This window comes from Hakea prostrata, chromosome 4 (genome assembly GCF_041222555.1).
Source record: "Hakea prostrata isolate BN-2017 chromosome 4, UWA_Hpros_2, whole genome shotgun sequence".
Classification (NCBI taxonomy): Eukaryota; Viridiplantae; Streptophyta; class Magnoliopsida; order Proteales; family Proteaceae; genus Hakea; species Hakea prostrata.
In genome coordinates this window covers 28,656,045-28,681,426 of record NC_142603.1, presented here as the reverse complement: position 1 = coordinate 28,681,426, position 25,382 = coordinate 28,656,045, and the positions used below count along the sequence as shown (strand labels likewise).

Here is a 25,382-nt window from a genome sequence, read left to right as displayed (position 1 = left end):
GTGACCCCACCAGCAAACAGAGAATTTTGACTAACAAAAGGGGCATTTTGGTAATTTTGGACAATTGCGTGGTGTCCTAGGTCTGGGTCCCATTGAGTCCAGGATGTTGTGTGGAGCTTAGATATATTTTTATTTTATTTTTCTGATTAGTATTTTGCAAGTTACTTAAGGGTCCTCATCCAGGTAATATTCCTAGTTATGTAGGGATCCCACAATTTGAATCCAAGTTAATTCTCCTTATTTTTAGGACTCCATATCTACTCTTAGAATTTTGATTGGAGTCCTCTAGAGTTAGTTACTGAGTTTTCTTGTGTTAGTCAAAGTCTTAGTCAAGTAGTAGTTGAGTTAAAGGTGGTTAGCTAGCTAGAGTTTTAATTGGTTCTCCAAGTTAGAGTCCTTTTTCTATTTCCTTATTTGAGGCCATAAATAAAGCCTTCAAACTTGTAATCTACAAGTTGAATTGAATGAAATTAAATTTGAGGTTGAAGGCAAGTCAAGTTGTGGCTTCTTTGGAAGGTCATAGCAGTTGTGTGAGATCTCCTTCCTCAATTCCAACAAGCCAAGGACCCCACATATCAGATGAACTAAAGAGAAAGGTTGGTCAAACCATTTATTAACACAATATGGATGTCTCAGATGGCAAAGCTTTCAAATTGACAAGACTAATATTTAAACTAAGCACATAATAAAAGTAATGTAGTACTATATTTGATTGATCAAAACAATAGCCAAATAGGACCTTTCACTGGAATCAATTTCAGATTTGATAGACTCAAGATGAAACATAATTCATATGTGAAAGAGGGCTGAAATTAGAGTGGTGTTATAAGGATAATAGCATAACATACGGGCTAAATAGATCTTCAAAACAGGAGCAGAACTATGATGAAGAAATTGAAGGGACAATACAAGGGAATTGAGAATAACAATGTAACACCCGGGCTTCACACCGCCAAGGTGTAGCGATTGGATCGAACACCAACCTACCTTGATCAAACACAAGGAGTCTCCATAGAGAAGGAATACTAACAAAGCAATTTGATTTCAATTGATGAGTTGTGTCTCCTCACCTCTTACATAAGTCTCTTTATATAGCATTTTAAAGAGACATAAACATTAATGGTAACATCCAACCACTAGCTAACACCACCTACCTATTAATAACTTAACTACTACCTAACTCTTGACAAAGAATAACTCCTTTGACAATGAGTTCTTTTATTTTCAAAGCACAACCCCTTTTATTGACTTTTTAAGAACTAGACTTGGGCTTAGGTCTAGACCATGGAGATCAAAATATGTGGGATAACTTTAACCCACTAAAATAGTCTTAGCCTTATGCCTTCAATTCTGCATAAAAAAGTGACTAATAATCTTAAATTTTCTAAGGTGTCCTAGCTAACAGTGGATTTGATGTGGAATGGAGATACTAGAGCAAGTAATGGGTGATTTGTCCTCGAACAAGTGCAGCCCCCAGACTCACGGCCTCTATCAAGCGTCTTCTTCGTTGTGAGATCCTAAATAAATAAAAATTTGTAAAAAAGAGAGGTGATAGGACAATTATTAGTGGATGTAAATTTATGAATAGATAATAAATTGAAAGGAAAGTTAGGCATGTAAAGGACTGAAGAGAGGATTAGGAAATCAATATGTTGGACAATGCCCATTCCTTTAACATTAGTATGGAAACCAAGTCAACCAACACCTAGTGAAACTGTGGAGGAAGATGAATAAAAAGAATAAAAGATACTTGTGGCCTGATTCGTATGATCATATGCTTTTGTATGAATGACCCAAGAGCAATATGTGGACGAAAGGCAAGCGATAGCATTACTTGTCTGAACAAGGGTGGCAAGTATAATTCTCATTTGTCATATTTATAGTCTTACCCCCATGTTGAACTTTAGTGGTTGTAGGAGTGAGCTTTCAAGTTGTCACAACATTAGCAATATGTAGTGGTTTTACATGAAATTTCCAACAAAAGCATTGAATATATACAACATGACCACAAGGATGTCAGGCTTTGGTCTGCCCAAAATTGTCAGGAAAATTTTGAAAGCCAGAATTCCTACTAAGGTTACTCCCACAACTCCTATATTGTATCTTGAAGTACTACATGATACTTGGCAAGAGCTGAACTATCTGTAGTAGTGCTGGGTATTCTCTTACAACATGAAAAGAACTCTGGAAAAGGTGTTTGCTAATATGGGTACATGATCACTGCCAAGAACTTGTGCTGGACAGCTTCAAGCTCCTTTCCAAAACCTCCCAGAAAAGCTCATCACAACTGGTTGTTCTATTTATTTTTGCATTGTTTTTACATCAGATGAAATGGCTAGAGTAGAGTTTAATCCTTCATACATTCTTTTGAAGTCTGCAAAATAGAGTGAGATCTTTACCTTTCCTATCAACCCTACAAAAATCCTTGATAGATTGTTCTAACCAGAATATAACACATTTTATTTACAGTCTGCAAGTGAGTCACAAGATCAACAACATGGTCTGTGTTAAAAACCTGCTATTTGGGTACTTGTAATACTAAGTTGATTTACTTAAGTAATAAGCAAGATAAATCTGGTTATAATGCTATCCATCACCCCCACAGCATATACTGCCCTTAGCCAAAGGCTTCTCAAAACCTTATGTGAATCCAGTTCGAGGGTTACGGTTTCTTGGAAAGATTCCCTAAAACTAAGGATTGCCTAGAATCTTCTAGCAAGTAATTCCAATTATCTTATGGGATCCTATGGGTAGATGGAAATTGAAAAGGAAAATAAAGATACACAATTGGCTTGATGAGGGGATTTTATCATGGGTACGGGTTGAATTTTGGGAAAAGGGAAAAATTAGGGAATGATCAATTTGTAATGGATCTTGAAAAATCTTCATTGGATTTTTCCTTCTTTTTCTTTTCTTTTCTTCTCTTTTCTATTCTTTTTCTTTTCTTTTTTCTCTTCTTTTCTTTTCTGCTTTTCTTTCTGTTTCAGATCTGCGGCAAGGCAGAGAGGGGAGGGAAAGAGAGTCTGAGAGAGAGAGAGAGAGAGGAGGTGCTGGAGGCTATTGCAGGGGCAGGGGAGGGTGGCATGGGCTGGGAAGGATCGTAGGAGGTAGGAAAGGGACTAGGGGAGTCGCAGGGGGTGGGAGAAGCTGCTGCTGTGTTGCAGCAGCAAGGGGGAGCGCACTAGCTTCTTGGCTGCTGCAGGGGTGTGGGAGGGGCTGGGGATGCTTGCACAGGAGAGGGAAGGAGGGGGAGGGTCCTTGGTTAAATCACAGGGTAAGGGAGGGGCTGTACTTACTTGATGAAGATTTGCTGTCCTTCGTTCAGTGCCTGGGAGGGATGAGTCGCCACTTGTATCCCCGAGAATTCGTATATGAGGGAGTGACTTACCCACCCCTACCTAACAACATAAGAGGCAGAAATGGAGGCAGAGGTGTGAAGAGAAGGCGTGCTGCCCAACCTAATAAAGGGGGCAAGCACTTGGGCGGGGTAAAGCTGCCTTGAATCTGTTAGGGAGCACCCAACCTAGCAAAGAAAAGGCCTGACCAAGACTGAAGAACAGGGGGCGCGCTTTACATCTTATCCTATATAAATAATATCTCCCAGATCATGCGGAGTGAACCTGACATTGATGGCGCCGGTACATAAGAAAAGTATACCTAGGCATTCAACTTCCCGGTTATTTTCCCAGCCAACACATCATTCTAGCCCGCTCTTCTTATTCTTATACAGAAATACAGGAATGGGTTGCAGTTGAGTTGGTCCTATTAATTGCATTGATCGAAGGAGAAAGAGACTGGATTGCCAATTTAACCATCCAACGGTTTGGTTAAAAATCCCATCTCCGGGAATCCTGGCCAACACCTGCAAATTCCAAGTGCATGGGCATGGCATCCTTTTCTATCAGATAGGAAGGACTGTTGCACAAAATGTACTTTTAAGTAATTGCTCCATCATAAATCCGGCTGTTAATGGCTGCTGGACTTGGAAGAAGTTGCTGGAATTTTTGAAGGACACTAAACAAGGTTGCTGATCATTGAAGAAGAAAGCTTTCTCTAAAATCTGTTCTGGCCCCCTCAAACAGGAATCACGGTCCTTCAAACTCAATTTTCTTCTTCAGATATTTAGACTTAAAAAATTAAAAAGAAACAGAGGCTGTTTATAGCTTGCTAAAAGAGTGACACTATGTGACATTCCTTACTAGACTAGGATCCCACCACATAATCTCAACCTTTGAAATAGAATCTAAACAACTAAAGACACATGCTGAAATCAAAAGATTAAATAACTTAAAACTATTTAAGGAAGTTCACTTGAAAAAGAACACCTTAGGACACTTAACCACCAATTGCTAAAAAGTCAACTTCTAATTAAAAGTAAACTCCTTAAAGATAGGAACCCTCTTTGTACAAGGGTCTTATTTTATCCACAACTTAATCAATTCAAATTGAGAAGTAAAAGTGTAAAACCCAAATTAAACTCTATAAATAATTCTGGAAATAATTCCAGCAATAAAAAAGGGCTGAAAATGCCCTAAATATCCCTATAGGGGTTTCATCCAGTTCATGGGGGCTTCTTGGAGCCATCTAGGGGGGCCCCCCTGGGTGTTGGCTAGGGGTCAAACTCATTGTCACATCAGAACCATTCACATAGCAACTGATATCCTTTCCTCACATCTTCTCCCCCCCCCTCTCTTTTTTATAACCCACCGTGTGTCAGTTATGGCATCTCCCCCACCCTCTTTCCTCGTGTCATGATCCCAAGGCCCTAACAGCTTGCCACTGAATTAAATATCTGTTCAAGTATGTGTGCATGTAATCACCCAAGGACTAGTTTAGTCAAGTGATCTAGCTGTCCTCATCTAGTGCGAACAATGTTTACTATGGTGTTCCACTTATGAAATTTAGATAAGCCTCAGAACTTCTTTTCAGTAAACTGTTCGGAGGATGAGGAGATTATTTCAGTCATGGTGCTCCAATTAGGTACAAATCCGTTTCTCCTATAGATAATCAAAGATAATACCAGAAATTTCCCTACAGAGTCTGCTCAACTAAAACAATATCGCTAACAAAAATAGTGTCCTCCCAACAGAAAAATCATATCCCAACCCTAATAGACAACCACAGGCTACCCACAGAAAATAGGGACTTCAATATGAGGAACTTCAATTTTTTTTTCCCTTTAGAAGCTAGAGATAATCACCAAACAAATTTCAAATTATAATGCAACCAAACCACAACACCAAATCAATAATTCACAAGATCCAACCAGCTCCACATGATAAACAATCGAACAGGGAAAAAAAGCCTGAAAACTCTTTATCAATTCCTCTGAAAAACAGATCCGAGTTGGCACTCCACACAACTACTTCCGGTTACATGCTTCTCAAACGCCAATATGGAACAATACAAAAAACAGAGAGGAAGTATCGCAGCAATAACCCTAGCAGATTCTCCTTGCCAGTCCCAAGAAAGAAAAAAATAGTAGTAACCTCTCCATGAAAAAAACCCAGAAGTTGTGGCCTAAATCCTCAAGTAAGAAGCTGTTATAATACTTCTTCATTCACCACAGAATCTCCCCTAGAAAGGGCAGCGGAAGATGCTTGCTCCCCTTTATTGCAAGTTGAAAATGATTCTTCAAACCAATGTATATGGATCTCCAAGTCCTCAGGACCTGATCAGGGATGGAATAGATTGAACCAGCAATGAGTTATGTACCAATCGGCTCTGATACCATGTAAGTTTCAGAGAATAAATAAGAGAAGAAGGGAAGGAAAGCCACAACTCAGACTGAGAACTTCACTGCTGAATTGTGAAGCCTCTAACCCAAAAGTATTTATTTATATCGACTGTTTACTAGTAGAAATCAAATAAGAAAATAAAAGAACCATGGATTAGGATTTGCAATTGGGATTCTAAATAGGCATCTAACTCCATGGAGAATCTTGATGGGTGTTTTTATGGATTGTTTTTTCCCTCTACTAGACACAAAAGGTCATGATGATGAAACTTCCAACTGACCAGTCCCAATATAGTGACTACACTCAGTTTTTACCAAAATTTGCAACTGAAATATTGTGGTCTTCCCCTATCACACAAAGTTCCATTTTGGTTGCTTTCCACTAACGAGGGAAATGGGGTATGTTCAGAATCTCTAGATTTTCAAAATGACTTGTTGTGAACCCCTATCTGTATAGAGGTCCTTTTTTAGGTGTTTTTTTGTGTGGGGCTGCCGTGGTAATTATTCTGGGACTAGGGTTTATATCTATTTTATTATTAATTAATGTTATCTCGTTCTGAGAGGGTAAAACATGAACTTAAGACTCTTTTCTTTATCTTCCATGTAATGGAAAGCAGCATCATTGCTGAGTTATTGATGCGTCCTTCAGATTAACCATGTAAAATCCTTGTGTTTTGCGATTGTTCCTTATCTTTTTTTGCATTTTCATTCTGTAGCTTTACTAACAGATACCTAGTGACTGGACTCTACATATTATTGTAAAAGCCACAAAGCTGCCCATCAATGTCTCATGTTATACTTTCGTGTGATTCAAAAACTGGTTGTGAAGTTTAACTTTCAGTCACACTCCAAGGCAAGGGATCTTGATCATTTTCTCTTCTAAACCCCTTACCTGTAAGCTACATCAATTAGGTCTGTATTTGTTCAACTCTGTTCTGATTCCAGATCTGAGATTCTATGAACCTGAGCATGTACGTCCTTCAGTTTCTGCCTTTATCTCTTGGATCTGGGACAGATCATTTACTGATTATCACTACTGGTATTTTCTATTCGTTCTTCTTTGAGAGATCAGTACTCTAATGCCATCAAATCTTTATATGTTTAGGTTCCATATCAATTAGTCTTTTAGGGTCTACTGAAACTTCCTCTGAGATGTTCTCCTCTCCATATACTTCTCCGAATCTTGCTCTTGATTAGCGCTTGTCTGGTATTTTCATGGTTACCTGAGTTCCTAGTTTTGAGGACCTTAAGTTGCTAATTCTAAAACAAGACTGTTTCTTTGAGGATGTCGTCTTAATCCTTCAACATGAAGTTGAGCAACCTCTGTTTATTTTATTTTATTTTTCCTCCTGCTATAAAATCCTCTTTAAATCTGATTAATTAATTCTATATGCACTGTGATTTTGGAAATTAATATTCTTTTAACATAAATTTTTAGGTTTCTACAAACCATCAATTTTGGCCCCACTAGTGGTAAACCATTCCTATTTGATTTTAACTGATTTTTCTGAATTATGTGCAGCTATGCGTCGTTATATGCTAGTTCTTTAATCCAGCAGCTCCGTGAAGATGGTGTCTATATGCGACCTCTTGGTAATGTTATTTATCTTATGTGTGGGCCATGCACGGCACCTCATGTCTGTGATCAGCTGTTATCCAAGCTTTATAGAAGATTGCATCAGTTTAGTCAAAGAAAGGGGAAAGAATCACGAGCTTGTGAGCTATAAACTGATACAAGTTGAGGGGTTCCAACACCAGCGAACATCAGCAGCTGTAAGATTGAGTCATGGAATGTAGTTTTGGTATTTTAAACTAATATGGAGAGCAGGAAAATATATAGATGGGATTCATATGTAAAGGGGGGCGGGGGGGGGGACGGGGGGGCGGGGGGGGGGGGGGCCCCCCTTAATTTCCCCCCCCTTTCCCCCCCCCCCCCCCCCCCCCCCCCCCCCTGACAAGTAAATGATGGGTGTAGATCAGGTGTGGATAGGATAATGGCAACCATATCCTCATCAAGTTATATGCAGATGATTTGGATAATATCCTATTGGTTTTTCGGTGGATTCAGGTAGTGTGGGTGTGTGTTTTTTTCTCTTTCTTCTCGTGCATGTATTGAGCGAGTCTAATTGCTTATTGAATACATACACATTTTCAACTATTGGTTGACTATCTTTTCCATTTTATTAGAAGTTTTAGGGTTGAAGAATTTAGCAACTTTTTTATTCTATTCTTCTTGCTTTTTAATTTTCTTACATGTTTTTCATTATAGATTTGTACCACCACGTAAGGGAAGTGAATGCATGTGCTGGTGTTCTGGCTGGATTTGTCAAATTCATACAGGAAATTCATTTTAACCCATTTGCTCTTCCGATGGCACTCTCGGTATTATTTGGGATGATGCTAATGGCAATAAGTACCATAGATTGTAGTCTTTAGGTATCTTGTTAATAAAGCTGCCTTTGAATGATTAATTGGTCGAATAATAGTCAGACAGATTTGCATCATATCAGTAATCAGATAGATTTGATCCCTCAACGGTTATGAATGCGAATGCAGATTTGGGAGTGCACTTCCGTTATTCATTTAGTAAAAGTTACAGCAAACAGTAAAAATTTTAAATACTTCAAATTAATACACCCTTTTTCAAATCATGCAATATCAATTCTCAACATGGCATCAGCGTTTTCCTACTGATGTGGAGAAAATATAATCGAACCGGGTTCAACCTTGGTTCGACCCTTGACCCCGATCGGGACGAAGAGAATCGACTCGCTTCCGAGCGGGCCGGGTCCAAAAGATAGCTTGTTGAGGAAGAAAACTAACTCAGTTACAAGCACGCCCTAATGCGTTATGATAGGAATAGGCTAATAATCAAAGAGACGGGTAGCAGCATTTGCGGCTGGTACTTATCGTTATTATATGGATAACTACCATATAACGATCGTATTATCAAAGGAGTCATCTACTAGTCCAACCTAGTACGCATCTATTACTAAATAGATCTATCCGTTAAGATCTGACGGATAACTGAAGAAAGCTCAAAATACATCTAACGAAGGAGATTCAAAGGTATTTGCTATATAAGACATCACCTACCCACAAGGTAGAAAGAGACACATTCAATTTGAATCGTATTCTCATCATTCATTCCTTAGCTCTGTGCTCAAGCAGAGCTATTTGTGATTAAGTTCATCAACTGACTTAGCCTTCGGAGGTGGACTCCTGATCCCAACGGTCGGGCCACATCTGACGTTCGTTTTTGCAAGTCATACGCAGGAGATCTAAGGGCTGAGTAGATTTTGGACGCATCATTTGGCGCCGTCTGTGGGAAACGCTTCAGAAAGCCATGGTTACTAGATCATCGGCAGCGGCAGCAGATGCTAGCGTTCAAATTCCGGGAGCAAATAATCTAGATATCCCTGAAGGAAGTCGACCCCTTGAAGTGTGGGAAGATGGTGGTCAGGGAGGTAATAATCCTGCAGATCCACTCCAATATCAACTGGATCAACTGAAACTCCAGTTATTGGAGGTGAGTCAGACGCTCCGTACGTTGACCAGGCAGGTGGTGGCCCCACAAGCACCTGATCAACGTGATGCGGGAAGGCGCGCATTACAAAGGGAGCAGAGACTGATCGATGACCAGAATGTCGGTCAGAATTTCCGGGAAGGCGACCGGAGGCGAGAAAGAGAACCTAGGAGAACTGGAGAACTCCCTAGGAGAGATGATTGGTTCGAAGGACCTCAAGGAAGCACAACCGATTCAAATACGAGGTTGGGTGCAAGAGTACGAACTCACTCACCAACTATCAGGCGCGCGGTTCGAGAAAATGATTGTGTCGTTGGAGATCGATCAACGCATATTGGTCAAGAATTGGCCAAGATTTCAAAAACTCGGACAATTGGCGAGAGGGAGAATAACTGATGATATTTATTCGGTTATTCGGAAAACTCCATTTGCCGAGGCCATAGCCGGATATCAGTTTCCTCATAACCGTTTGCCAACCTTTTCCACGTTCGATGGTTCAAGAGTTCACATCGCTCATATCAGCTACTACCAGCAGACTATGGCTGTTGCGAGTAATTTTGATGAAATCCTTTGCAGGGTTTTCGGTTCATCCTTGATTGGAGCAGCACAAAAATGGTTTTCAAATCTCCCGTCGAGAAGGATCGTAGATTTTGAAGAGTTGGCGCGCAAATTCATAGGACGATTCCAAAAGCGGAATCCAGATCAGAAAGACCGAGGAAACCTTGTTCACTATCAGACAAGGGAAAAGTGAATCGATTCGGGAATACCTGAAAAGATTTAACATGGTCACAATGGAGATAGAGAATCTAGATGAACAAGTAGCTAAAACTGCTTTGTTCACTAGACTCACTAACCGATGACTCTTGGAGTTACTACTTCAGGACATGCCTACCACTTATGTTGAACTGGTGCAAACGTGTCAGAAACAGGCAGAGGTGATGGAGATCTTGGATGCACGCAGGGGGACAATAAAGCCTCTACAAAAGAATAGAAGGCCCCTGAGAACAAACAGAGGTTGAAGTAGAATGTTCGTGATCGAGTTGGAAAACCTCGCCAGGTATGGGGGCAGAGATCTCCCGGCAAAAGTGAGTATACTCCATTAAATACTCCTCGGGCTGATATTTTAAATGTTATCAAGAGACAGAACATTTTGAAATGGCCTCCAAAGCTTCTCACGAAGCCTGGGGAGAAGGATAGAGAAAGGTATATTGCCGTTTCCACAAGGATTACGGTCACTATACCAATGATTGCAGACATTTAAAGGCGGATATTAAAAGATTGATATCTCAAGGACACTTGTCCAATTTCTTCAGAGGAAGACGAGCGGAACTGCAAGACGCAGGGAACAAGAGGGAACGTTCGGTTAGTCCAGAACAACCGACGGAGGCTCCTAAATCTAAGAAAGGAAAAGAAGTGATCGATGCCACTCGGTCACCCATACTAACAATATTTGGAGGTCCCGAACCTAAGTCGCTCCGGAAGTTGAAAGCCAAATCCAAGTTTGTTGGAACCGGAGAAACACATAAGCGGAAAAGGCCGAATGGTGAGGGTTCGATCACCTTCGGCGAGGAAGATGAAAGAGGCGTCTGTTTACCTCATGATGATGCCATAGTCATCAAAGTAGAAATTGAACGCCGAGAAGTGCATAGGGTGTTAGTTGACATCGGGTCTGCTGCAGACCTTTTATCTTATGCAGCTTATCAAAAGCTTAAAGTGGATGAAGACTTGATAGAGCCGTCATCCACACACTTATATGGTTTTGCGGGATCGTCCACAATAGCAGAAGGATCAGACAGGCTAGATATATCGATTGGAAGCTTCCCTAAAGAGGTTACCGTTCGGGTAAACTTTTTGGTGGTTCGAGAACTTCCGGCTTATAACGTTATTCTCGGAAGGCCATCCTTATCAAAGTTAGGTGCTATAGTTTCAACAAAGCACCTGAAAATAAAATTCCCGACAAAAATGGGAATTAGTCAGGTTTCTTCTGACCAGAGAATCTTTAGACAGTGCTATGTGGCATATTTGAAGGATAAGGAGGGCCCGAGGAAGGTAACTGCGTCACCAATAGAAGTACAAGACGATCGGGATGAGGCAGAGATGCAAAGGCCCGAGCCAGTTGAGAAGTTGGAACAAATTCGGCTGTATCCCGATAACGAAAAGAGAATTGCTTATATCGGGTCTGAGTAGTTGGAAGAATTCAAGAAGGAGCTGAAGTCTTTTCTTCAACAAAACAACGATGAGTTCCGCATGGTCTACAAAGGATATGCCAGGAATTGATCGGCAGGTTGCAGAACATAAACTTTGGATAGATCCGAAGGTGAAACCGGTAATTCAAAAGAGGAGAAATTTCTCCATAGAAAAGCATGAAGGCATTCGGGATGAGGTTGAAAAATTGAAGAACTCTGGCTTCATTGAACCTATAGAGTGCCCAGTCTGGTTGGCCAACGTGGTGATGGTCAAGAAGGCAAATGGAAAGTGGAGAATGTGTACAGATTACACAGATCTCAACAAGGCTTGCCCAAAAGATTGTTATCCGTTGCCCAGGATAGATCTGTTGATAGATGTCATGGCAGGATATGAAACATTGAGTTTTATGGATGCGTACTCAGGATACAACCAGATCCTCATGAACAAGGAGGATGAAAAATTCACTGCTTTCATGATCGATCATGAAAGCTTCTACTACAAAGTCATGCCGTTCGGCCTAAAAATGCAAGGGCAACTTATCAGTAAGAGCTGTCAACAAAATTTTTAAAGACTTGATCGGGAAGAACGTGGAAGCATATGTTGACGATATGCTAGTGAAGAGCACTGCGAGAACAAAACACATTGAGGATTTAGCGGAGGTATTTTTAGTCTGCCGGAAATTCCAAATGAAGCTGAATCCGGAAAAGTGCGCCTTCGGAGTCTCGTCGGGCAAGTTCCTGGGCTTTATGGTGTCACAAAGAGGTATTGAGGCTAATCAGGCCAAAATACAGGCTTTGATAGACATGGAAGCACCCAAGACTGTTCGAGATGTGCAATGCTTAACGGGAAGAGTGGCCGCGTTGAATCGGTTCATCTCATAGTCGGGAGAAAAGTGCCTACCTTTTTTCAAAGCACTCAAAGATTTGAGGGGCAGTAAAGAGGCAAAATGGACTGAAGAGTGTCAAAAGGCTTTCAAAGATCTGAAGGAAACATTGGGAATACCGCCGCTATTGTCCTGACCAGAAAAGGGAGAAACTTTGCAACTATATTTGGCAACATCCCTTTTGGCAGTAAGTGCGGTACTTGTTCGGGAAAAAGATAAAAAGTAGTGACCAATCTATTATGTTAGCCACGTATTACCGACGCGGAAACACGATACGCTCAGATCAAAAAGCAGGCTTTGGCTCTTATGATAGCAGCCAGAAAACTACGGCCATACTTTCAGGCTCATCTAATCGAGGTATTTACTACTTTTCCCCTTTGTAAAGTTCTTTGTAAATCTGATTTGTCTGGAAGAATGGTAGCATGGTCGGTCGAGTTAAGCGAATTCCAGGTAAGCTTTAAGCCTCGAACGACAATTAAAGCCTAGGCATTGGCCGACTTCATAGTAGAAACTAATGCACCAGTGGAGGAGATTGTCAAACCCACTATTCCGACCATGTGGGAGGTATACGTGGATGGCTTGAGTAATAAGCAAGGAGCAAGGGTTGGAATTCTTTTGAAAAGCCCAGCAGGTTTTATTATTCAGTATGCATTAAGATTTGCATTCGAAGCAAGTAACAATGAAGCAGAGTACGAGGCTCTAATCGCTGGACTTCGTTTGTCAAAAGCATTGGCGATAGTGGAGGCAACTATTTTTAGTGACTCACAGCTTATTGTTAATCAAGTACAAGGGGAGTACGGTGTCAAAGAACCCCGATTGCAAAAATATCAAGAGATTGTGCAAGCATTGCAGAAATAATTCAGGAACCCTAAAAGTATGTCAGATCCCAAGAAAAGAAAATACAATGGCAAACGAGCTATCTAGGCTAGCTAATGCCAAAGAAAATAATTAAGACCCTTTGATCTATATAGAGGAAGTAACATTCCCAAGCCATCAGGAGAAGGAGATATCCTATATTGAAGCTGAACGGTGCTGGATGGATCCGATCGTGGAATCTTTGAGAGATGATAAGTTACCAGAAGACTCGAAGGAGGCAAGATTAATCAAGGAACGAGCAGCATGATTCATAATGCAGAATGGAAGGCTATACAGAAGATCCTATGCTGGACCCCTCTTAAGATGCTTGGGTCCCGAAGGATCTTAATTAGCTCTGGCCGAGGTTCATGAAGGAATTTGTGGGGCTCATATGGGCGGTCGGGCCCTGGCACACAAAATTTTAAGGCTCGGTCTGTATTGGCCTAAGCTTCAACAAGCTGCTATGGAATATGTTCGTCGATGTAGCAATTGTCAAATCCATGCTACGGTATCTAAAAGACCAGCTGAAACCTTGACTTTGATTCTAGACCCCATCCCTTTTGCGATGTGGGGAATCGATATCATGGGAAAATTCACCAAGGCATTTGGCGGAAGGGAATATCTAATAGTAGCGATTGATTACTTCACCAAATGGGTGGAGGCTAGTGCTCTGGAAACCATCACTGAACGAAAGGTGGAGAAGTTCGTGCTCGAGTCTATCATTTATCGGTTCGGGATGCCAAAAATAATCGTGACCGATCATGGCACTCAATTCGACAATCCACAATTTGAACAATTATGCAACACTCATCTGATTGAACATCGTATGTCATCAGTGGCATACCCCCAAAGCAACGGCCAAGTGGAGGTTACAAACCGAACATTACTCGAGGGGATAAAGAAGAGACTCGAGGCTGATAAAGCCTTATGGGTCGAAGAATTGCACAACATTATGTGGGCCTATCGAACTATGGTCCAAACACCCATAGGAGAAACTCCTTTTAAATTGGCTTATGGATCTGAAGCATTGGCACCTATTGAAGTAATGGCTGGAACACTACGGGAAAGAGAGTTCGAGGAAAAAGCAAATGAACAAGGACTGATAGATAGTCTTGACTTATTAGATGAAGTTCATGCAAAAGCAATAGCATGAACTCAACATTATCAACGAAGGATAGCGTCACATTATAATTCCCGAGTGAAGAGTCATCGATGCATAGCGGGAGACTTGGTATTAAGGAATACCTTAGCTTCGGACCCACGCCATCAGAGGAAATTGAACCCTTCATGGGAAGGCCCATATATGGTTATTAAACCAGTCGGTTTGGGAGCTTATAAGCTGAAGAACATGACAACACATAAAGAGCTGGAACGTTCATGGAATGCTAGACACTTGAAGAAATATTATCCTTGAAGAGATTATCATTTTCATTCATGATGTAACAATATTCAACTCAATCAATACAATTCTCAGTTTTCAACATACTGTCTTTTGATTGGGGACACACAACACTCAAGATCAGATCCAACGACAAAATCAAAAGGCATCGGTTTAAAAACCCGTGTGGGACCTTCTACAAGGCGTTGGTTTAAAACCCAAGTGAGTCCTTCTCAAACTTATTGAATTTCTCCGGAAATCCTTAAGTAAAGGCATCGGTTTAAAACCCATGTGGGACCTTCTAAAAGAAAAGAGAGTAATTTTCATCACAGCGGAAAACTGAACTAAACTAGTTCTCTAATGGAATCCCACCCAAAATAACAGTTTTGACATTTGCATGAAGCTTCGTGTGCATCCACTTCTTCTTCGGTCACTCCTTCAAGAAGATATGTTGGCAACGCATCCTCCATTTAGAAGAAGTCCTCATAACATGCAGTGTAATCTAATTGAAAAAGACATATAAAAGGAATGAGTTCAAATAACTCAGTGAGGTAACACAATCACATTATATCTTCATACAACTTCCATGTCATCATTCATAAGATAAACATGCATTTAATAATATAAATAAACAAATGCAAAGTGATGATTTGAGATTCCTAACTCGATAATGTAGTCTCTAAAGTAGACACGCATTAAGTCATACACCAATCTTCTTTGGGCAGTCTCATTACTCTTCCCTCACGGCATTCAAGCACGTCTGTTGGGTAAAGTCTAATCGAGCCATGGTTGGGGATAAAGTCACCACTCTCTCACATCACCATTGGTATAAGATCTGGTGCGTGTTAGGGACAAATCTAATCCCAGTGCAGGGTCATATAGTCTCGTACTACAATGGTCAAGATATCTCCCCTCATGCCTAGTGCTCTGTTGGTTCAATACCTTCCCACCTATGAATGTAATCCTCAATAGGAGGTATTTGTTGGATTACATCCCTTAACCCAGTGGTCATCCACATATAATAGATAGGATGATCTCCATGTCCTCTCACGGGTCATTTCACCGGTCTTGAGTGCCCATGAGCCCTTATCTGTTATATGCAACCCTACCTCTTTATGATGATAGTGGGCCTGCTTGATACAGGACCCAGCCACTACCATCATGGGTTAACCGGCTTCAATACCCCTGCCGGAAGGGTAGGAGTACTCAAGAGGTCACCTAGCCCAACATTTCTAGACATGCCCTAAATATGTCAACCAGTAATTAGGGAAAGCGCCAAGGGCACCATAGGAATGTGTCCCATACCGCCTCCTTTGGTATCCTATGGAAGAAATGCCAAAAGGGCATTCCCCATTCCCCAACTACAACTAAGCAATCACATAACTAGGGTGATGGGCGAACCCATAACCCAAGTAGAAAATATAAGGTAGAGGAAATAATAATATTTCTCCTCTCCCTCCACATAAATTCACATTCCATATTATAACAACATTAATAGATTTCAAAGCAAGGAGCAACATCATAAGTAATAATGATAAACATAAATTATGGCAATTCATATTTAACGAAAGATATAAAATAACAACAATCAATTAAATATAATGGGATTGGTTATTCCTCACCTTCCACTTGATTCTTTTCTCCAAGGATCAGTAATTCCTTCTCACAAATTAGTGAGTAAAGATATATTAACCTATTCATGCAAGAAAAATAATTATTACAAATTAGAGCCAATTTGGGTTTCAAAGGATATCCTAAAATCTTCCCACGAAAACCCAAATCTGAAAACTAGGTTAAAAAGGGTCACTAGTGAATGGTCACTAATTTGCCACCAATTTGAAGTCTATCACGAGACAAAACTTTGGGAAAGTCTAATTGGTAACAAAAGGGTCCTACGGGTACCTTCAATTTGATTAAATTTGACCCATCTCAAAAAGCCCCAAATTTGGCTCCATAATTCACCCGTGGGCTAGGCTTTACCTTGACATGCGCCAATACTTAGACCAACATGATGATGTGAGAGAGCGGTGACCGAAACCCCAGCCAAGGTTGTCCGAAAAGTTTCAGGACCCAATTCCCACCGGCTTGAGTGATTGAGACCTACCCAAAGAAGTATGGTGCTATGACTTAAAACATGTCTACCTTAGAGACCAGCATTCATAGAGTTAGAACCATACTTGCATCATGTGTTTCATATCATATTGCATCATGTTATGGCTTGTATCATATGGCATATGTTTTATGGAATGACTGTCTTGCTGAGTTCTTTTGAACTCACTCCTTTTTGCAACATATTTTGTTAGACTTTTTTGCAGGTACTACTACTGTTGACTGTGACGGTCAACACTCTGAAGACCAAGTTGGTGACTCGTACCACACTGGTTGCAGTGAACACGTTGATAAAGACTAGCTGTCCGAGACTGATATTTGTCAGGAGCAGATTCGGCCTGGCTTAGTTTCTTATGATTTTGTTATTTAGGAAACATTGTATACGTTAGAAGAAACTGTAATTTAGTTGCTTACCTTTTCTTTCCCTTATTTTGAGAATCGGTTGTAACCTTTATTTTTATTCGACCTACCTTCCGTTGTTGTTGTAGAGTGGATTTCCGCCTCATCCCACATTTTAATTATTTATTTTATTGGTATCTTTCCGCACTCTGATGTTCTTTGTGATTCTTCTGATATTCTTTCCTTGACTTTTATTATTAAATTACTTGAAAACTATGAACTGTTCTTGCTTTTGATTAAGTTATTATGCTAAGTGGATATGATCGTTTCCTAAACTTGATCTTTTGGGCTGTGGATCACTCCACCGGGTATTCCAGATAGGGTATCCCTTGGGTGGATGTGACACCAAGAACCACTCAGATGCTGATCCTGTTAAGGATGCTGGAAAAATCTTGCACATAGCAACTTCACTGTGCTCATAAGAAGACATTACTGATTTGTAATGCATAATGTGGTGCCGGGGACACTTTGTTCTGTCGAACATGGTAAAAGTTGGACACTTGAAACTCTTTGGCATCTTTGCCTCAGCAATTGTTCTAACAAAAGGGTTTCTTTTGAGAACTGAGTACAGAGTATTTTTACCTGAATCTTTCATCTTTTTTAGCTCTTCCTTTAATTCGTCAATTTGCTTGTTGACATTCTTCGTACTTTTGGCTTGAGCTCTTTTTTCTCCTTCTTTGCGTTGACCCTTGTCTACATGATTAGTGCTGCTATGTTGATCTTCCTGCTCGAGCCCTAAAGGAGGGTCTTTTGAAGTTCCTTCTTTGGGTGCTCGAACTTTATCTCCCACTTTTTGTTTGCCCTTGTTCAAGTCTCCTGATGGTCGAGTATCTTGGTCGGGAATTAGTGGTCGTTCTCTTCTTGTTCCCCCCAGATTGGCTGGGCTCTCTTGATTATCTACTCTTGAGGCAATTATATGATGCATCGCTACCCTCACCAACTCGTTCAGAGATGAAATCTGCTTTTGGAGTTCGTCAATCTGACCTCCGGTCGTTTTTTGTAATTCATCGATTTGATTTTTGGTAGCCAATTGGTCAGGTTGCTCGAGCAGATCCTTATGCTGAGGGATCTCCATGGTCTTTTGGGGAGGATTTTGTTTGTCGACCTCCTCTCCATTCTCCATGCCTTCCCCCAGCATTGATCTTGTTTGTATCACCATGACTCTTTGATGTGTTTCCCACAAACGGCACCAATTGTCGATATGGAATCCTGCTCGTCCTTCCCTATCACGTTCCTGCAAAACACGAGCTTGACCTTGTGTGGTCGAGGTATGTCCAAAATCTGCTCAGCCCTTAGATCACAAAAGCACCAGCTGCAGAAGTACCAACTCCATTAAGATTAAGAGCTACTTGGGCATTCTGCTGAGTAGTCGCAAAACCTTGCATCATAGTAGTAAACTGATTCTGCTATTGATGCAACATGTTTCCCAGAATGTTCATCACATCCTGAATAGAGACTACTTGTGGCGCCACATATTGTTGGGGCGGAATGCTCTCATGACTCCTCACGACACTCGGTTCGTTCCTTGGACGTCCATGAGCCCAACCCAAACATATGCAACCCTAGGATTTATATGACCAACAGTGGACCAACGTCACATCACTATCGTCATGGTCATCCGGCTTAAATTCCCCTACCGAAAGGGTAGTGGCATTTGGGGTACCTAGCCATGCAACTCTAGACTCTACCTAAGTAGGTCATCCAATAGTTATGACAGTGCTGGAAACATCAACAGGCATGTGTCCCATACCACAACCCTCTGATATCCCAAGCTAAGATATCCCAATGGAATACCCCTTCCATCAAAACCACATACCATCAATCATCATCATATCACATTCATAATAGACAAAGTATATGTAAAGACAATACAAATAGCAAGCATATAATAAGATCAACATGCTAAACAAGGTTATAGTAGTATATGAAATGAAAGAACAGTAATAACAGACATTGGACTAGCATGTTCAAGTCATTTCATAAAGATAGGATTGTATATCCTTACCTGTAATTATGTAGAATTCCTCTAACTTGCAAACCAGGAACAATATAAGACTTCTATTTGAAACAGAGAACACCTATATACAAGGCTACAATAAGGTATAAGTCGAATGAATCAAATCGGATCAAAACCAAAAGTCATTTGGTCACTGGAAACCAGCCGGTCACTTAGGCTGAGCGACCGCCACTAGTGACCGCCCCAAAAACATAGAGTTTAAATCCGAAACTCAGGCTTCTGATCATCCGATTTCAATCCGAATTTTGGATGATCATAGTCCAAATTTCCAATCTATCACTCCCATAACCAAGGGTGATACTAAACCTAACCAATGACAACAATTTGGTCATCCAGAATCCTCCCTCTTGATTAGATCAGTCCTTTTCACGAAAGCAGGGTTTTGTTTTCGGGATCTGATCTTTCCAAGATCATCAAAAAGGTAGACAATGCAATAGAAGGATCAAGAACAACCAAAGGGGAACACTAATCTACTTTATCATAGCTTAAAGTGAAGTATGAGTGAACAGGGAATCACTTACGTCAACCAGATCCGCTATGAAGAACAATAGAACCTTCTGGAACACTGACAACACTTCAAATCTCCTTCCAGCACGTCTCCACAACCATCTAACCTCCAAAAACAGTAATCCTGAATATAATATTCGTAAAATAGATGAGGGTTACTATTTATAGAAGTCGGGGGGCAAAATAGGGCAAAACCCCGCAACCAAGACTAGGCGGTCGCTTGGGGTGGTCGCTTGGTTTAATCAACCGCCACTAGCAACCACCCCCAAGTATATTGCTATACAAGGGTGCTTTGCTCAAGGGGTTGATGTCCAAGTACAACCTAACCCTAATGAACACATGGGGGAGGTCTCACCTTCATTCCGGACATCTTCTAAACATCACTTGCCTTTCAGAAGCCCAACTACCAAGCAAGGCAGGCTCTTAATCAAGAGAATCCAGATCCATGGGTTTAGGGTATGGATCAAGGACTTCTATCCGGACACACCACAAATTTACCCAGCTAGACCTTCGGGTTCTCAGACCTGCAATACGGATCCCAAGTTAAAAATACGATGGTTGTTACAGGAATGGTCTATCAAATTAACAGAAACATTACCAATTTGGTTTTTCTCTCATGGGGTTACCCAAGGGCTTCCTCCCACAGTCAACCACTTGATAGATTCCCTAGGTAGGAAAGGAAAGGGATTCTGTGAAATCCAGCCCTATCCTAGCCCTAACCCTGACTCGGAAACCCGGTTTTTTCTAGGTTCAAAGACCCGGAGTAAAGGAAGAAGCCAGCTTTGGGCCATCTCAGTAGAAGACATGGTGTTTGACTCTGAACCCATGGATGTTGATGATGGTGTTCCAATCTTGGAAGTCTGTGCAGATCTAGAAAGGAAGCTGCACCTGTCTGAAGATGAGATTAATTGAAGGACTTGGAGTATTATCTGACTTGATTTGAAGGCATTTCTACACCCTAGGTATATCACTTGATGTGTGTGCAAAAGCCCTTGAGGTTTAGTGTCCATTTGATCCTTCAATTCCCTGTTTGAACTTTGCTGACCTGATTGGTCGACTGGGTTTAGTAGATCAATCAATCGACCAATGGTGTGTTAAATCCGAGAAACTTCAATTTTAGGGTTTTTCATTCTCTATTTAAACACACTTCGTGTTTCTTAGTGTCCTCTGCCTCCAGAACACTTCGAGAACATGGGAAGACTCATTTGAAACTCTCTTCGGTGATTTCGAAGATTCCTCTGCAGATTTGAAGCCTCTCATTTCCGATCTGTCAGTCTAAGGTTAGTATCTCTTCTGTATTGTAATTTATTCTTTCTTCGATCTTGTTCTTATCTGAGATTGAGAAGAAGATGCTGCATTCTTGCAACCATCTCTTCCATGATCTCATTCTGGCTTTAGGGTTTATGATCAGCATAGAGATCTCAACCCTAATTCTTGTAAGATCCATTTGAAACCCTAGTTCTTCTTATGGATCTGATTTCGTAACCATTTGAATCTAATTTTCATGACGTATTTGTATTTTGTTTCGATTACCTTTTTCTTGGATGAGATCTAAATCATCTCTTGCCTTTGCTGTGATTTCCATAGTGCATTTTCATCAAATTCTAGGGTTTTCACCCAATTGGGGAAACCATGATTTTAATTTGAAGGTAATGTTTTTAATCATTATTAGTGCCCGATCTTTACTCCCTTAATGTGAAACCCGGCCCTAACCTTAACCCGAATACTCTTTTGTTTGTAGGTCCGAAGACCCGAAATAGAAGTGAAAGTCAACTATGGGCCATATCAGTAGAAGATATAGTGTTCAACTCCGAACCTATGGAGATTGAAGATAATGCCCCATACTTGAAGACAATGTTAGATATAGAAAAGAGACTTCGCCTTGATGAAGAGAAGATTGGTTGATGACCTTAGAGCTTGGTGGGATATGATTTGAAGCCATTTTTTCCATGCTAGGTAAGTTAAAGTATATGTGTTTAAAGTTTCATTCAATCCGAGTAGTGGAAGGCCCTCAAATCCATGATTTTGGGTTTGCTGTCTGCCTGGGTCGACTGGGCCAGGCTACCCAGCCAATCGACCCAAAGTTGCTGAACTCGAACAGAATCTTCTATTTTGGGTATCTTGCTATATATACCCCATGACTTCGTGAGTTTAGTATCCCTAGCCTCCTAAACACTTAGAGAACGAAGGGAAACCATCTCCAAGCCTCCAAAGGTGAAGAAGAAGACCTAACCTTGCAATCTTGCAAATTCTCTCTCTTGTTCTTCAATCAAAGTTTAGTATTCAATCTTTTGTGTTCTTGATTCATTATTTCCATGATCATTCTCATCTCTGAACTGAGATTATGATGAAGATGCTGCAACCTTGTAGTCATATCTTTACAATCTCTTTTCATTCTCTTATGCCATGATCATCTTATTCATTCTTAATATGATTTTCATGATTTCTTCTTAAACTATGATCATATTCTTATTTTGATTTATTCTAGCATTGTAGATGCCTCTCCATGATTATCCATACCTCTGATCTACTGTGTTCTTGTACTAGAATGAGATCTTATCATCTCTAGTTCATCTCTTTCGTTCATAGCATGTTTCCAATGAAAACCATGATTTTTACCAAAATAGAAACTATGATTTCAAATTAGTAAGTAATGGTTTTAATGGTTGTTTGATGTCTAAATTATGCTTTTTAGTCTTAGACTACTGTGTTAGACATTCTCTCCAAGTTTCGTTGCATTCCGGATTGTGTAGCATAGATTTCGGATCAAGATTCTCTTTTTGATTTCGGATTTGCACTTGGGCAGATTGCCGGTCGACTGACTCAATCAACCCAGCCAATCAACCCGCAACAACAGAATTTGATTTCTTCGTCCATTTGATCCGATTGATGCTCATTCTTTTAGGACTACTTCCTAATGATTGTATGATGTTATTCTAGGGTTTATTTGCTAACTTTGGATTCATCCTCTTGTCCGTCCGGAATATATTCAAATCTATTTAAGGTAAGGATAGTTGTTACCATATTAACATAGATTGCATAGATTTAGTTTCTAATTTGGAAACTACTTAGATTTGCTACTGTTATGATAGTTTCTATTATGATATGAATGCTTCAAGTACAGTAGTGTGAAACCCAGCCCTAACTTGACCCTGACCTTGACCCGGTAACCCGGTTATTTTTAGGTCCGAAGACCCGGAGTAAAGGAAGAAGCCAACTATAGGCCATCTCAGTAGAAGACATGGTGTTTGACTCTGAACCCATGAATGTTGATGATGGAGTTCCATACTTGGAAGTCTGTGCAGATTTGGAAAGGAAGCTGCACCTGTCTGAAGATGAGATTAGTTGAAGGACTTGGATTATTATTTGACTTGGTTTGATGGCATTTCTACACACTAGGTATGTCACTTGATGTGTGTGCAAAAGCCCATAAGGTTTAGAGCCCATTTGATCCTCCAATTCCCTATTTGAACCTTATCGCCTACCTTGGTGATCCACTGGACCAAGCACTCGACCAAAGGATTGTTAAATCCGAGAAAATGCAATTTTAGGGTTTTTCACTTTTATTTAAACCCTACTTCGAGTTTCTTAGTTACGGCAGCCTCCTAAACACTTTTTGAACGTGAGAAGACCTCTCCGAAACTCTCTCTGGTGATTCGAAAGACTCCTCTGCAAATCTGAAGCCTCTCATCTCTGATCTAACAATTCAAGGTTAGTAATTCTTCTGAATTCTAAATTATTCTTTCTTCGATCTTGTTCTTGATTGAGATCAGGAAGAAGATGCTGCATTCTTGCAACCCATCTATTCCATGACCCACCCCGAGGGGGGCGCGCCCCGCCCCCGGAGGCGGCGCCCGGGGCCGGGCGGCCCGCAACAAGCGCCGAGGAGGCGGGGCGCGCGCGGCCGGAGACCCTTCCAAAAATGATCTCATTCTATTCTTTAAGATCTATGATCATCATCATGATCTTAACCCTAGCCGAATATTTTCTTGAAACCCTGACCCTTGTATGATATTTCTGGAAACTCTTGGTAACCTCCCATGCGAGGGAAACCTCATGGGCAATATTTATGTTAATCTAAATTAGATCTTCTATGATTTCTTGTTATTTTCTTGATAGCAATCATTCCCTCTCATTCCGTGATCATAACCTTTTTATGGGAACCATAAGGTTGAAACCCTAGTTTCTTGGGTCAAATAAAGAACCCATATTTTGATTATGATTTGATGATTTTATCTTCCCATATGATTCTAATACATTCTAGGAAGTTCCCCTTCGAATTTCGGATCAATCCGACTTCAAACGAAGAAGTTATGACCAAAACAGTTTTTACTTTTCCATACTGACTTGCATGGTCGACTAGGCCAGTCTACCAAGCACTCGACCAATGATGTCAGTAGCTTCATTTTTTGCCCGATTTGATTCGTTTGCTCTCTGATCTTTTAGGTATCTTTCCTAATGTTGTATCAATGATTGTTAGGAGTTTATTTGCTAAGTTTGGAGTTGCTCTCTTTGATCTTTGGATTATCTTTGGCGATAATCAAGGTAAGGATAGTTATTTCATAATAACATAGATCGTATACTCTTGAGTTTATACCTTATGAAACTCTGAGTTTATATACTGTTCTTGTACTTTATACTTCTGATATACTACTGTAAGTACAGTAGCACTTGATTATGTATTCTTTTTCCATTATTCAAGTATATGAAATGTTTATTACTGCTTGATCGGATTATGCTTTTACATTCTCTTTTATATGATGAATTGTTGGTTGTGTATGTCATGACTGATCTGAGAATGTGTTTGATTAATTATGGTTTGGGATTGGGAAGTGTCCTTTTGATGCTTATGTCCTTGGACATTCGGAGGGAATAGTATGGGATGTTCTCCGAAGATGCCCATTGACACTTTCCCGAATCATTTGGTGTCATACCTAGGACTGTCTAGCAGTGTTTGGCTAGGATGTCTCCATCATATCAGACCCAAATCGGAAGGGTATTGAGACCGACGACCCATGGAGCAATGGACCGCGCCAAGACCGGAACCAACCCGTGGGGCGGGCTATTGGGGGGCCATTTATTGGAGGGTTGCATATGGCTAGACAGGCTCATGGGCGCTCAAGACCGGTAACCAACCCGTGAGAGGACATGAGAGCTTCCCATTACCATATGTGGATAACCAATAGGGTTGATGAGTCCGTAGTCTGGGACTATTAGGACTCTAGTGTGAAGGATTCCGGAAAGGATCGTCAGGGATGAGGAATGGACGTATCTAGAGCTGAGTTGATGTGACTGAGTAGATGACTTGCATTGGGCTAGGCTTAACCCTGACATGCGCCAGTACTTAGACCAAACGGTGATGTGAGAGAGTGGTGACCAAATCCCCTACCATGGTTTGAGAGGACTTTACCCAATTACCCCGGCAGACCCAAGATGCCAAGATGGCTGAGGGGGAGTGACTGACGACCCTAAAGAAGTACGGTGCTATGACTTAAAGCATGTCTGCCAATAGAGACCAGCATACATAGAGTCTAGATGCATACATACATTATTTTGTTTCATACTGCATTGCATCTTGTTGTGTTCTGATATATGTATTTATGTTGTTATGAGTTAACTTGCCTTACTAAGTTTCTTTCGAATCTCATTCCTTTTTGTACAATCTTTTGTTAGACTATTCTACAGGTACTGACTACTATGATGGATAATACAATGAAGTGCAAGCCGATGAAGCGTACTACACACAAAGTGTTGGCGACAATCAAGATTACATTGATGATCCCT

General features: G+C 40.7%; 1 protein-coding gene across 1 annotated transcript in view; it reads left to right on the top strand.

Annotated features, from left to right (window-relative positions):
• The window catches only part of LOC149018649 (bifunctional dethiobiotin synthetase/7,8-diamino-pelargonic acid aminotransferase, mitochondrial-like), a 107,753-nt gene extending 100,164 nt beyond the window's left edge, over nt 1-7,589 (top strand). The window contains exon 14 of the mRNA XM_089152811.1: nt 7,260-7,589. Coding sequence (XP_089008937.1) covers nt 7,260-7,464 — 205 coding nt within the window. The 3' untranslated portion in view covers nt 7,465-7,589. The remainder of the gene's footprint in view (nt 1-7,259) is intronic.
• The last annotated feature ends 17,793 nt before the right edge of the window (nt 7,590-25,382 follow it).